The 13323-nt window shown below is 41.6% G+C and overlaps 1 protein-coding gene across 2 annotated transcripts in view; it reads left to right on the top strand.

Annotated features, from left to right (window-relative positions):
• Nucleotides 1-13323, top strand: part of ARHGEF10 (Rho guanine nucleotide exchange factor 10) — a 114704-nt gene that overhangs the window by 81906 nt on the left and 19475 nt on the right. For both annotated transcript variants that reach the window (XM_066612385.1, XM_066612387.1), the window contains 2 exons: nt 579-721; nt 11080-11254. In XM_066612385.1, coding sequence (XP_066468482.1) covers nt 579-721; nt 11080-11254 — 318 coding nt within the window. The remainder of the gene's footprint in view (nt 1-578; nt 722-11079; nt 11255-13323) is intronic.

Genomic DNA, 13323 nt, shown 5'->3' on the forward strand with positions numbered 1-13323 from the left:
GAGAATTAACCTGCTTCTTCTTTGAGCTCCCTTTTCTTCTCAGCTGAAAGTTTTTGTGCAAAGGGAGCTCCCTGTTCAAAAGGAAACAGGCCAATTAGTGGAGCAGTTCCGGTCTCTGGAAAACTTATTAGGATTACGCTCTGGCTCATGGCAACAGCTTGTGCCTTTTTATCATGCAAAGCTCTCCCTAGTGTTTTTGGAAAATGCTCTGAGGAAAAAAATGCTTCTTTCCTGATTTCGGTCCTACAACCATCATCATGTGGTATGGATAAATAAAATCTTTCCAGAAACTTGACGGCACTGTGGTAGAGCCATTGTTGCTAATGGCTACATATATTCATGCTTCATGTCCTGCTGAGATCTCTGGTCAAAGACAGTTTTGAAGCAGTACAAAAATATGGAAAAACAGTTCAAACAGAGACCATAATGGGAAAGGAAAAATGAACGTGTGTACCTTGGGTAAAAATGGCTATAACATACTGCATAAGAAAATATATTGTCTCTTTGTTTCAATATTTACTTTATATACATTACTGTCACTTTCTTCCCCCCCCCCCCCCCGCCCGTTCTTGCTAAAGATGGTGCTTGGAACTCAGAACCTCAGAAAGTAGTGAAGTTGGGTGTTCTTCCTGTAAGAAGTCTTCTCATCATGGAAGAAACCATTTGGGCTGCCTCGGGTGGACAGATTTTCATAATTAGTACCGAGACACATTCTCTTGAGGTAATTTTTTTTCTCCCAAGTATACATTTCATGTTTGTATATAGTACTGTTTTTCTATATGAAACATATGCTTTTTACTCAGATATGCTTTGTCATGTTCTGGTTTGCTCAAGCTGCACTGCAGTTTAAACTACAGGAGGACAAGTGCTGTAAATGGGTGATTTTTAACGGTTTGCAAACACCATTACACTTGATGTTGTCCTTAAAACTGGCAGTTTAAATGCTCTATAGGCAAGCTGGAAGGCATCATGAGTCATCCATGATTAAAGCAGTGCTGTAGTGTACTGTTCTCCTCTCTTGGTATTCCTGTTTCATGTTGTTGATTGATTGTAGGCGTATGAGCAGAAAAAGAGAGCAGGGTGGTGGAATTTGTGCTTGCTTGCTTGCTAAAGCATGCTGAATTGCCTGAAATCTAATCTTTTGGGGTATTGTGCACGCATGTGCATCTCTGCAATCTGAAATCTCCTTTTCTTTGGTACTCCTATTTTTACCACACCGTGGGTCCTCCTAATTTTTGGAGGCTGATTTTTTTAAATAATCATTTTGTTATATGATACTCAACAAAAGGACATTTAAAGTGGGAATTTAAATTTTCTAGGAACTTGAAAGACCACTCTTTCTAGAAAAATGAAATCTCTACTCTTCCTGTTTTCCTGACTACATTAGATATGGCTTTTGCTCATGAAGATTTTTCTTTTTGCATTCATCTTTCTTCCATCTTTCTTTTAAATCATGAAGAAGTGTTTCCTTGATGGTTTTTTTTTTTTTTTTGATAGACCACACAATTCAGGAGGATTACTTTTGATGGAGTAACTCTTATTACATTGCTTAAGAGCACTTATCAGTAGCATATGGTATTTGCAGCAGTGAACCATTCAAATGGGATACGTTATGCCACGCAGTGGAAGTATTTTTATATGGCTCTCTCAAATCCTGTTTCTTGGGTGCTATGCCTTATGTAGCCTATGACTTATTTATCAGAGTTTCTACCTGAAGAGAGCAGCTGGCACAAAACGTTTTGTGACTTACAAAGGATGTCATTTTTCTGCAGAGTATATGTTTACTGGATAAAACTGTATAAATGAGTATACATTGAGTATACATTTATGGAGATCCATTTCTTCATATCTCCTCCTTGGGTTCAATACTTGCATTACTCTGACAGCATAGGAGGAGTACCATCTCTCATCCCTGTGTAGGTAGAGCAGTGTGAACAGACATGGGGAGGAGGTGCACTATGAACTCCTCCTGTTCATTCTTGTATCACCCTTGTATCACATTGTTTTGCTTGCTTGGCAAAAAATAACAGGGGAAAAGAGTATGCATAGCTGTTTGAAACATAGCCCACAGGTTTCGTTATTAATAAATATATAAACAGGTAGGTGTCAAGAAGATGGAATTGATTATGTGGTACCACCCTAGTCTTCCCACTGGATATGGATCAAAAGAATGATATAAGTTAACAGAGGCTCCTCTCCTTGACTAACCTTGTTCTTGAAATCTGCTGATTCTTCTCAGTCATCAGGCCTTCCCAGTCACCAAAACAAGATTTTCCAAGATCATGCCTCAATTCCTTGTCCTTTTCTCCCTGGCTCAGCTGCAGCTTATGTTAGGGAGAGTTGAGCCTCCCTCTCAATTTGGGACCAATCTGGTGGCATATGTTAGATTTCTGTTTCACCAGAAATAGTTTTACTCTCCAATTCCTAATATCTTTTCTTCATTTTTTGGGATAGAAAACAGCAAAATGGAGAGAGACAAGAGCCTTCCTTTGCACCTGTTTTTCCACTATCATGCTTCTGCTTAAAATTGGCAGTAGAAATCTGACATTTGATGTGGGTTTTGTTTATGGATAACTAATAAAAACTACTGTGTGAAGCAGAGTATGTTTTACATTGAAGCGGTAAAGCTTCCCGTGCAGTATTCACATTGCCATGAACGTTTAATTTATCTCCTATCTCCTTTTAAGCTAGGAAGCTCAAATTTTTGCATAGTTGTTGCTTATGGATCACTAATATAAACTACATTATGAGACGATTGTGTTTTGTGTAGAAAGCAGTAAAACCGCCCACGCGGTGTTCAGTTGATATGATGATAAACACAGATCAGACAGTGAACTACCCTGTTGAATTCTTCAACACACTGAATCCCCCTGGAATGCCAGCCCACCATCATATTGTTAAAGGTCAGTGCATTTGTAAGGTTATGTAATTTGAATCCGCCAAAGCTTTGTAATGGCGTGAGGCTTCAAATGATCCTCAGGCGCAATGTCATTGAGGCTGCAGGTTTTACAAGATGTGCAGAAGTGGAACTGTATTTATTCCATACATCCCAATCATCCTGTTAGACTACCCTTTCCATTTAAAAACTGTAATTCCTGCTCAGAGTATGCTTCACAATATCTATCAGTAAGTCCCAGAGACAATCCAATGTCTATCAGTAAGTCCCAGAGACAATCCTTGTAACAGGTTGGCATTGATGCAGGGCAAGACCGCTCCTCTCATGGGCATTTTATGTCAAGTGTTCAAGAATTAGTAAACCAAGTAAATTGGTGGTACCAGCAGGTAAAACTGCAGACACATTGTATCAAGAAGCACTAGCTTTGTAGCTATGCAATTCTTTAAATCTTTGACCATCAACAGGGTAGAAAGTAATCACTTTTAAAAATCCATTTGAAGAATGGGTTCCTTCAGCTAATAAATAAAAATATTTATTTTCAAGGCAAACAACAAATGCTAGCAGGCTTTTGCCTCCTACCCACTGTTCTTCCATTGCTGCATGTTTATGATTCTTGGAATCCTGGTTTCAACTTAGCTTTGCTGAACTTTGAATGTTTCTTTTTGTTCTAAGCTTTCTGGGAAATTGCATGCCAACCACACTTTCCAGATTTCATTGACTATTGTTTGTGCATTACTAGAAACACTTTTATTTTTTGGAATGAATTTTTTTTTCCTATTATGCTGCAGCTTTCATAAGAACTATCCTTGGCAAGAGTGAGTGATTCCCCAGAAATCTTTACAGGAAACTGAGACTGGCACAAGGTTGTGCCAGCTTCTGTACTTGAATGGTTGCAAGGCTGCTCCTACAAGACCTGGAACATGATTGGCAGCAGTGGGGAAGGGTAGTGCCTGTATATGGCACAGTTCTACTACTTCTTGGCCATAGAAAGTGCCAGCTCGCCACCTTGACCTGCTGCCGCATCTATGCTGTGACCAGGTTCTATGCATAGCCAGGAGTTGCATCAGGATTCTAGTGCTTAAGGTTGCTTAAGGTTGCTGTGCAACTCAGTAGTGCACAGAGTTGGGATGTTAATGTTGTAACATGTTTAAGATTCCATTATGCAGTCTTAGAGTTGCAGGAACTAATTCCACTTCTCTGATACCTGGCAAGAAAGTTGTTTTTGGCTTCCATGTGTTGATGTATCTACTCTCTCCCATTTAACAACTTCAGAGCAACAGCAGCCCCAATCTCTTAGGCGTCTGGTGAGCACAAAACTGGGCACTCATTGAGGGTGTGAATAGGAGCCTCTTTCTCAGAATTCATCAAATACGTCAAAACATGAATGTGAAACAATCCTACTGTTCAACATTTTTCTGTGGATGAAGCACATTACAACATCATTTTAAAAACAAATAGAGCCATGTGAAATGTGCTAGATAAACAAAAATACCCTGTGTTCTTTGGTAGCATGCCTGGATGCTGCGCTTTCTTTCTTTTCCTCTTCTAAAATAGTAAAAGTCAGTCACTTCTTATGAACAATGGAGCCCATTATACAGAACTTGCTGTGCGTGAGAAAGCATGGTTCAGTCCTTGGCACAGTTCTTTGGGCCAGGACTCACAAAAGCATTTGTACTGGGTATAAGTGGGCGGGGGGGGGGGCTACAGAAAGATGCAGAGTATGCTGTGTGCCGTCGTAACAATGGCGGGCAATCTCAGGCACCACTGTTTTGAGAAGACTGGCATTCAAAATGTGTGCGGGAGCTCTATGGCAACGTTTGAAGTTAGAGAAAGAGCAGGAGGGAGAAATATAGAGCTCTTGTTGGGGGGGTGATGAAAATGAAATGGGATTGTGAAAAACTAGCAATGTACTGTGGTGCTTGTATGGAGATTGTGTCCTGGGCAACAACCATGATGTTCTGTCATGTGTCTGTCTTTCAGTGAGAGAAATGGGGGAGTGGCTAAGGCTATGCTGTTATGTTTGCATGTCTGATTAGAATGTAATGTATACAGTCATGCGTTTTTAGTCAAACTTTTCTTTTTTTTAATAATGACATTATAGTTATGCAGTAACGTATCTATACATCCAGTAGCAAGTAACATACATTTCTTTCAGGCAGATTGTTGCTAATTAGCTCACTTTTACGAGAACAGAGTGTTGCACAAACCAAATTATCCTTTTCCAAATATTATTGAACATACATGCATGGAATTGGAACCAGAGTCTCAAACACCTTTTAAGGCAGTTGTCATTTCATACAGCAACATAAATTCATGTAAGTATATTCAGATAAATTATAAAAGACTGTTGTTTCCTGGAAGAATACTATGTCAGAGGGCATTAAACTTGGCCAAGGGACGGCTGAATACCATCTTTTTTTTCTCTTTCAAAAAAGTAACATTTCTACCACTAAATTTCTGCTATTGATAGCATAGGAGGGAAGGAGGCTTGCAAAACCCTCCCACCTAAGCCAAAGGCATCCCAGCATAATCTCAGCCAGGAAGACATAAGTGGGGTAGGAACAACTGGGCTGGCACAAATTTGGGTTAATGATCAAAGCCAGTAATGTACTATAAGCAAAGAGAAATGGACTGACTACAAGATAAGTTAACCTATAACACAAACATATACCAAGGATGTTCTGCCTCTTAATAGGTATCTACATTTCAGCAGGGGGCTTTACAAACTGAAGCATACATTTATCTGAGAATTTATTGAATTAGCTGGTAAATACAGATTGTGATAAGAGAAACACCTTTGTAAATTGTTGGCAGCTGTGCGAACAGAATGATTCTTCCCTCACCTAAGAGACCTTCTGGCTAACTATCAGAGGCCCTAGTCTATACTTTACTGGTAATGCAAGAAATATTCTTCCCTTTCTTGTGTTTGTTTTTAGTAGGGGATTAGTGATGACTTAGGGCCCAATCCTATCCAATTTTCCAGTGCCATTGCAGCTGTGCCCATGGGGCATGCACTGGGGAGGCAGTGGTGTGGGAACATTTGTTCCCTTACCTTGAGACTGACCGGTGCTGGAAAGTTGGATAGGGTTGGGCCCTTAGTGATAGAAGGATATAACCATTCTTTTGGCAGCTGTGTCAACAAGAATTTGGCTCAAGCCTTCACCCTGACAGAGGGTGTATTGGCATATATATTCTCTTGGTCTAGTACATCTTTCTTAAATTGCTCAATTCTCAATCCCCAGAACTATGGTAGCAGGGTCGTGGAAAGAAGGAAGTCTGTATTATCTTCGGGGCACCCCTGGGAGCATTTAGCATTGCTCCTAAGAAATTTCATTTCAAGAGCTATGTGAGGAAAACATTATTGGATATGCTCTAAGACGTGCGTAATATGTGCCCATGGGGGAATCTGATGAAACATCCCTATTCATTCCAGCACAGTGTCTTTTCTAGTGGCTGTTGATTGTGTTTCTTCTGCATCTTTTTAGATTGTAAGCCCTTTTGGGACAGTGAGTCATTTATTTGGATTTCTCTGTAAACTGCCTAGAGAAATTTTTTAAAAAAAAGGTACGTGAATGTTCTTAATTTGTAGGCATCAAGTGCAGTGGCTCATGCCACAACTCAAGTGGAGTGGCAGGAAATGAAGAGGGAGATCAGGTTAAAGGTGCTATAATAAATATCTTTTATCACAGGGATAAGAATAAAATAACTGGAAAAGGGAATTTGAAAAATGGAATGCAGTGTACACAACAATCACTCACACAACTAGGTCGTAAGCACCAGTGGTTTCTAGAAAGAGAGGAAAGAGAAAATTCTTACATGGAGAAAGGGGTTCATAATGGTGCAAGCAGAGGAGGAGGGGAGCATGATAACATCTTAAGTAAATTAGAGGGTTTGTCCAGGGTGAACTGGAGCTAAAGGACCAGATGTTATGCAGTAGCAGAAATGGCGAGGTCGAGGAGAGAGACCGGGGGGGGGGGGAGAAGCATGAAAACATTAACATGCTTTCAACCATGGTGCTAGATGAATCTTTGTTCTCTGTATCTTGAACCAGAGTAATAAGCATGGACTGAGACCCTCAGAGGCCCATGAGGCAAAGGTTTTGTCCTAGGCCTTTGAGATAAAGGTCATCTTTACACATAAAGCCATAATAGATTGGGGATTCGTACAGTGGAGTCTTGGGGCTAATTTCTAGGCCTCCCCTTTAGCTAGTGAAAGATAAATAGAGGAGTCCTAGACTTCAACTAACTCACTTCCCTCACTCTAAAGAAGGAAGGGATACAAACAATAAGCATGTCATTAATTTGACTGCATAAGAGACACAGAATGTAAGAAGGGTTTGTGAGCTAATGGTTGAGGGTGCCAGAGACAAGGTCACCTATCCGTATCAGCTGGGACAAAGCTTTAATTTTTTGTAGGGCTTGTGGGGCTAGGTGGTCAAGACACAGGAATCTCCTGGTTCAAAGGTGGGGGGGGGGAAGGCAGAAAAGGATTTGAAAAACAAACTCAGGGAGGCTAAGTAGTAGCCTTGGCTAGTTCCAGGGTGGGAAGCAAGGCAGGGGAGCTGAAATTGCTTTCCAGGGGAAAGGTTCATTGAGAGATGGCATAGCGGCTACTTGACCAGCAGTTTGCAGCTATGCTCAGGAGAAGGTTGTGACGGAGGAAGGTGGGAAATAGAAGAGATTCATCTGATACCTGTCCTGGGTGCTGGCAGGTGCAGTGGTTCCTGGGTAGAAAATGGGGGTGTTTGTCACAGCACCAGTGGGTCATAGATCAATCCATGAGCAGCAGCAGCAAGGATGGGGAAACTACAGGGAACGCAAAGACCCAGCTTCTTAGATTACCATTAGGACAACGTGGAGGCTATGATTGGGTGAGTTCATCAAGGGCTATTCTTTTATTTCTTGATGGTCCAGATGTCTTCTGTTGTTTTGCACTCCGGGAGGCAGAGGAGTCCCGATTGCACAGGAGGCCTGTGTCCTGGTTACCATATACCTCTTGACTGACTCTATAATGATGTTGGTGAGGGAAGTTAAGGTTGAAGGCCCTTCTTTTGTGCTTGCTAATAATTTCATTTACTTCGGTGTCAGGAAGCTCCCAGGATGTGGCCTTGTTTAAGATTTAAATCTCCTGACCAAACAAAGTGTGGCTGGTCATTGAAGTTTCCCCAAAACAGCAAATGTTCTTCTAAGGCAGTCAGGGAGTGGGGGAGGGGGTTGGGTTTGCTCCAGAAAAACCAAAGTTTGGCCTTTTCCTTAAAGGCCTGTGGAATCTGATGCTTCCATGCCATCAACCCAAAGCGAAGTGATTTAAGATGGGCCTGGGTTATGTTTACCTGGCATGCACCCAGCGCCAAGCAGATGTGTAAAACAAACACGTCAGCAACATAAAGCTACACCTGCTCCAAAGAACCATGCTTCCTGTTAGCCCTGAACATGACCTTTCCACATTCCTATCCCTTCCAGTTGAAGGTAGTGTTCTGAGCTCCTACTGCTGACATGAACTCTTACGCACTTTTGAGTTTGCCAATACTGAAATTGTTAATAAATCGACTGGTCTGTAGCTTCCCATTTTTTTCTTCTGCCTTGCTTACTTCCATCAGTTTTACTTCATGGGGTTTTTGAAGAACACTGACTATAAATGTTTTTGCTCAGTGGGTTTCCACACAAACATTTTTTTAAATTGTTGGTTTTTGGTTTTTTTTACTGTTACTTTGTTTCTGATTCATACCAAAGAATTTCATTTGAAAGAACAATTGTTTTTAGTGAAAGTAGATCTTGAGAAATTGGATGACATTCAGCATGTTCATAGGAATTTGTGTTGTGTAGCAGATAGAGCGCACGCCAGAGTACTTTGGTTCAAGTCTCTAATACTTGCCACATATGCTCCAAGCAACCATCTCATAAATCTGCTTTTCCCAGAGGAAGCATCTTTGGAGGAAGAGGAGGTGGTTAAACTTTACTGATTTTATTTATTCTTACCCTGACCAATTATGGCAACCATTTCCAACCACTGTGTCATGGCACACTGGTGTGACACGAATAGTCTGCAGGTGTGCCGCGGGAGTTTGGGAGAGGATTATTTATTAGTAGGGCCATTGGGGGATGTGAGCCCCCCACCAACAACATGGTGTGCCTAGTCAGTGGTCCATAAACTCATGGTGTACCTTGACAATTTTAATGCCTTGTCAGTGTGCCATGAGACAAAAAGGTTGAAAATCACTGAATTATGGGGTGGAGTGGCAGAGAAGAGATTCAGGGTGATGCCCTGCAGCTCCGTTCTTGGCAAATTACTCAGGAGTAAACTTCTCCAAGAATGGAACAACACTAGTCTCCTGAGATTAGAGACTGCACATGATCAATCAATCTCTAGTTTGAGAAAGGTTGAACTCAGTCTTGTAGCTCTACTCTAGACATTTCTGTAGAATAATGATGACCCCCCTGGGGGTTGAGCATAGTCCCCACCCTCGCTTAGATGAATTAACTAGCTGCTTTGTGGCTTAACTCCAGTAAATGCACTAGGATCCAAACTGCCCTAGAGAAGGACTTGCACAGGGACGTGCCTACACTGACACCTGACTGTGAAGTAATTATATACACTGCACTAAGGTTGCACTCAACAGCTTCTCATTTGGGAGGAAGCTTATCCTTAAGCATTTGCTTCCTTTGTATGAAAACAATATTGCTAAGTTCATACCTTAATATAGGGGGACACTCAGAATCTGTAGGAACCTCATAAGAACCTTGAGTCTCCCGGCTGCTGCTGTCGGCCATGTTAGTATATGTGACAGCATTGCCTGCAGAGATTAGTGTGTAGAAGAAAGACATAGGAGTCTGCATATTTTTGACACGTTTCAGTTATTCATACAAGTGACATAGCTTTTCAGTCAGCATTGAACACCACTACTGCCCAATATCTTACACTGAAACAACATTCACTGCGTTTTCAAGAGGAGTCTGGCAAGTTCTTATATTCCTTTTCCTCCAAGATCAGCTTTTCAATGCAATTGTATGCATGTCTACTCAGAAGTAATTCCAATAGAATTCACTGGAATCTATGCCAAGGGAACTGAGCATAAGATTGCAGCCTTAAATTACTACTCATGATTCTCACTAGCCTATGCTGATAATGAAAAAAGCAGTTCTGTACAGTGTCACATATGTATCATAGCAACCAATAATCTTCAAATAACCCCTTTTTTAAAGATTATCCCTTAATATCAGCATTTATTTTTCTTCCAGCGCAGCTCATCTTCAATAGCTTTATCGTATGGAGTTAAGAAATAAAAAAGTAAATTACAGTGTTGATGAATTTAATATAATTTTCTTTCTTTGGTTATAATAGCCCCAATCTTTCAGGTAGGGGCTGTAGCTCAGTTGTATAGTAGCTGCTTGGCATGCAGAAGGTTCCAGGTTCAATCCTAGGCTTCTCTAGGGAGAACTGGGCAAGACACCTGTTTGAAATCCTGGAGCACTACTGCTAGTCAGACTTGACAGGACTGAGCTAGATGGACTAAAGGTCTCACTTGGTAGAAGGCAGTTGACTCTATGAATGCATGTCTATGAACACGGGCTCAAACTACAGTGTATATTAGCTAAGCATATCATTGGTCCTTGATTGCATAATTTTGGTTTCCTAAATAGCAACTGCCAAGGGACTCAGGATTGTGATAGCGATATGGGGGCTGAGGGGTTTGAACCCTTCCTCTTCACGTCTTGTTGCAGATCCTCTTTCTCCCTTCCTCCCATAATTGTTAGTTGCATTGGGAGGAAAGCTGGTAAACGAAAGCTGGGTGGTGAGAAATCTAATGAGGACTGTACTGAGGTCAAAAGGTTAACTTTCTTTTTCTCCTTACACCAGTGGTTCCCAAACCTTTTTGACTGTCTACTTCCTTGACCTACTGGGCCATTGGCCACAGCTCCCCATTAGGGCTTCAATCCTATACATTGTATAGGTTGGTGGGTTTTTTATGAGGATTCCATGGCTCCCTGGGGAGTCACAACTCACAGTTTGAGTACCACTGTCCTACACTGTGCTCTGAATCCTGATTCTCCTTCCCTTCCCCCAGCTGCTAACAAAACGTATGCAGGACCAGTTCTGAGCTTAAGGTAATGTATCGTTTGGCTGGACTACTAATTTTGAATGTTTGGCTCCAAACCTCTGATTACTATCTGACTGTCTTTCAGAGTCATTTTGAAGCTCATCAAGAGGAAGGGATGGTGATTTCTCATATGGCTGTTGCGGGAGTTGGGATCTGGATTGCCTTCACCTCAGGATCAACACTTCGCCTTTTCCACACCGAAACCCTCAAACATCTCCAAGACGTTAATGTTGCTACTCTGGTTCACAATATGTTATCAGGTATCAGCATTATGTATGCTTCTTAATGGTATCAATACTCTGTTCAGATTGTGTATCTCTTGCAGTATGTTGGTTGGGCATCTCTTGCAGTATGTAAGGTGCATTTCCACAAAGCGCTAACTAGGAAATCTTTAATCAAAAATATGAATTGTTATCCAGTCACAATTTCAGTCTGCATTGAGTTATCTGCTAAAGTGCTTTTAAAAAATAGGTTTTCATTTGGAGCATTATAATTGATTTTCTTAAAAAAAATTATAGAGAAATATTTTATGAAGTAGAAAAATGAGACTCCCTGTAATTATTATTATTGAGAATGTAAAAGAATGTTATTGCTTTTCAACAAAGGTAGTTCACAAAGCGATTTACATAAATAAATGGTTCCCCACAGGACTTGCAATCTTTAAAAAAAGGTGCGAAAGAGATTTCAGCCCCAGCCCCTGGAAAAGACACTGTGGTGGGGTGAAGAGGGTGTTTACTCTCCCCCTGCTAAATATAAGAGGATACCAGATTAAAAGGTGCCCATTTAGTAGAGGGTATATCTTACTGTATGCTACTGAGACTATGGTCATGTAATCAAAAATAACTTCATGAGGAGACATAAATTGCATAAATTATCATTTTTACATGCCTTGCTTTTTTTAAACAGCTTGTACACCTGGATGTACACTCACTCATGAGTATATAACTGTTATCAAAATAATTTTCCATTCCAGGTAGCAAGCTGTTGTCTTCCAGGTTTTGTCATCTTAGTTCTTGGTCAAGGGGTACTCCTACTGATTTACCATGTCAGGACCTGAAATGTAACTTAAAAATGCTGTATAAAGTTGGAATCTGTATTGAAGCTCACTTTAATCTTCAGGGGCATTCACATTCATTTTGCACAGATTTCCCCCCACAAACATGTGTGACACAAAAGACTTGGTTGAAACAGAGCCATGATTTATTCCATTACAAGGCTGCGCAGCTATTGGTGCAATGCAACAGGTCTTGACTATACTCCACCCCCCTTTAGTGCAGGCACCTAACTAGGAGGAGACAGTTCCTGTCTGAGCCCTCCTTTGGGCGAACCACCTTGACTCAGAACCTGAGCTTGCCCAAGGCTCCTCCAGGTTCTTTATCACCAACCCCTGGAAACGGGCTCCAGCCAGCTGAATTGTTCTGCCCACCCTAAGCCGGGAACCACGAAGGTGAGCATCCCAATTCCATTCCGGGGTGAAGCCAGGCTGCCCCTGATCTGGGTAGCCTCGGTTTCAGCACTGGCCTTAACCCGGCCCGGCCTGTTGCTTGCCTGAAGGTAGACACTGGTTCCCTATTTCTCCTCCCGTTCCCGCACCACCCTGTCAGACATGGCCAACCTGACTGAAAGACCCACAAGAACCCCAAGGGGACAGTCAGGGGTAGGCGAAAAAAGCTTCACCCCATGGCCAATCAGGGGAAAAGCCAAAAAATTCCTACCTGGCCCCAAAAGGCGACCAGCTAGACTTCTGACAGTGTTTAAAGGGTGGGTGGGTGGGTTCCACTGCTGCCGAGAAACAAAGAGGCTGGGAAAGCATGGGCGCCAGCCTTTAAACTACACGCCCCAGCTTGCCCCCTCCCCGACCAATAGCTGCTCACCTTGTCATGTAGGCGGGGAACCGGACAAGTTTCCCTCCACCTGCATTAACAGCTGGATGGCTTTTCTCAATTTCCTGCTTAGGTGTCTTCCCAGTACACAGTTTAAATTCTTATACGGGTGGTAATCAAAGTTTACAAATAAAATTAAGCTTTACTCAGCTTTCTTTTCGGTGAATAATCTGGAAACATGGGATTTGTTTGAAAAGTAATGTTATTTTTGTTCCCTACTGAATATGAGATGTTCAGGGCCCCCCCCCTCCCTTATTCACAATGGTAGAATGCCCTCACCTACTGCCATTCCTTCTACTTTAACTACTGCTCTGTTGGGTTCCAAATGTAAACAGGTTAAACAAAATTATATTTTGTGTTTTATTTCCTGATACTTTTTAAGAAGACCTTCTTCTAACTTTTGTGTTTCCTACTTAATGCAAATTATTCGACAATTTCTATCTTGT

Source organism: Tiliqua scincoides, chromosome 1 (assembly GCF_035046505.1).
Source record: "Tiliqua scincoides isolate rTilSci1 chromosome 1, rTilSci1.hap2, whole genome shotgun sequence".
NCBI classification, from domain to species: domain Eukaryota; kingdom Metazoa; phylum Chordata; class Lepidosauria; order Squamata; family Scincidae; genus Tiliqua; species Tiliqua scincoides.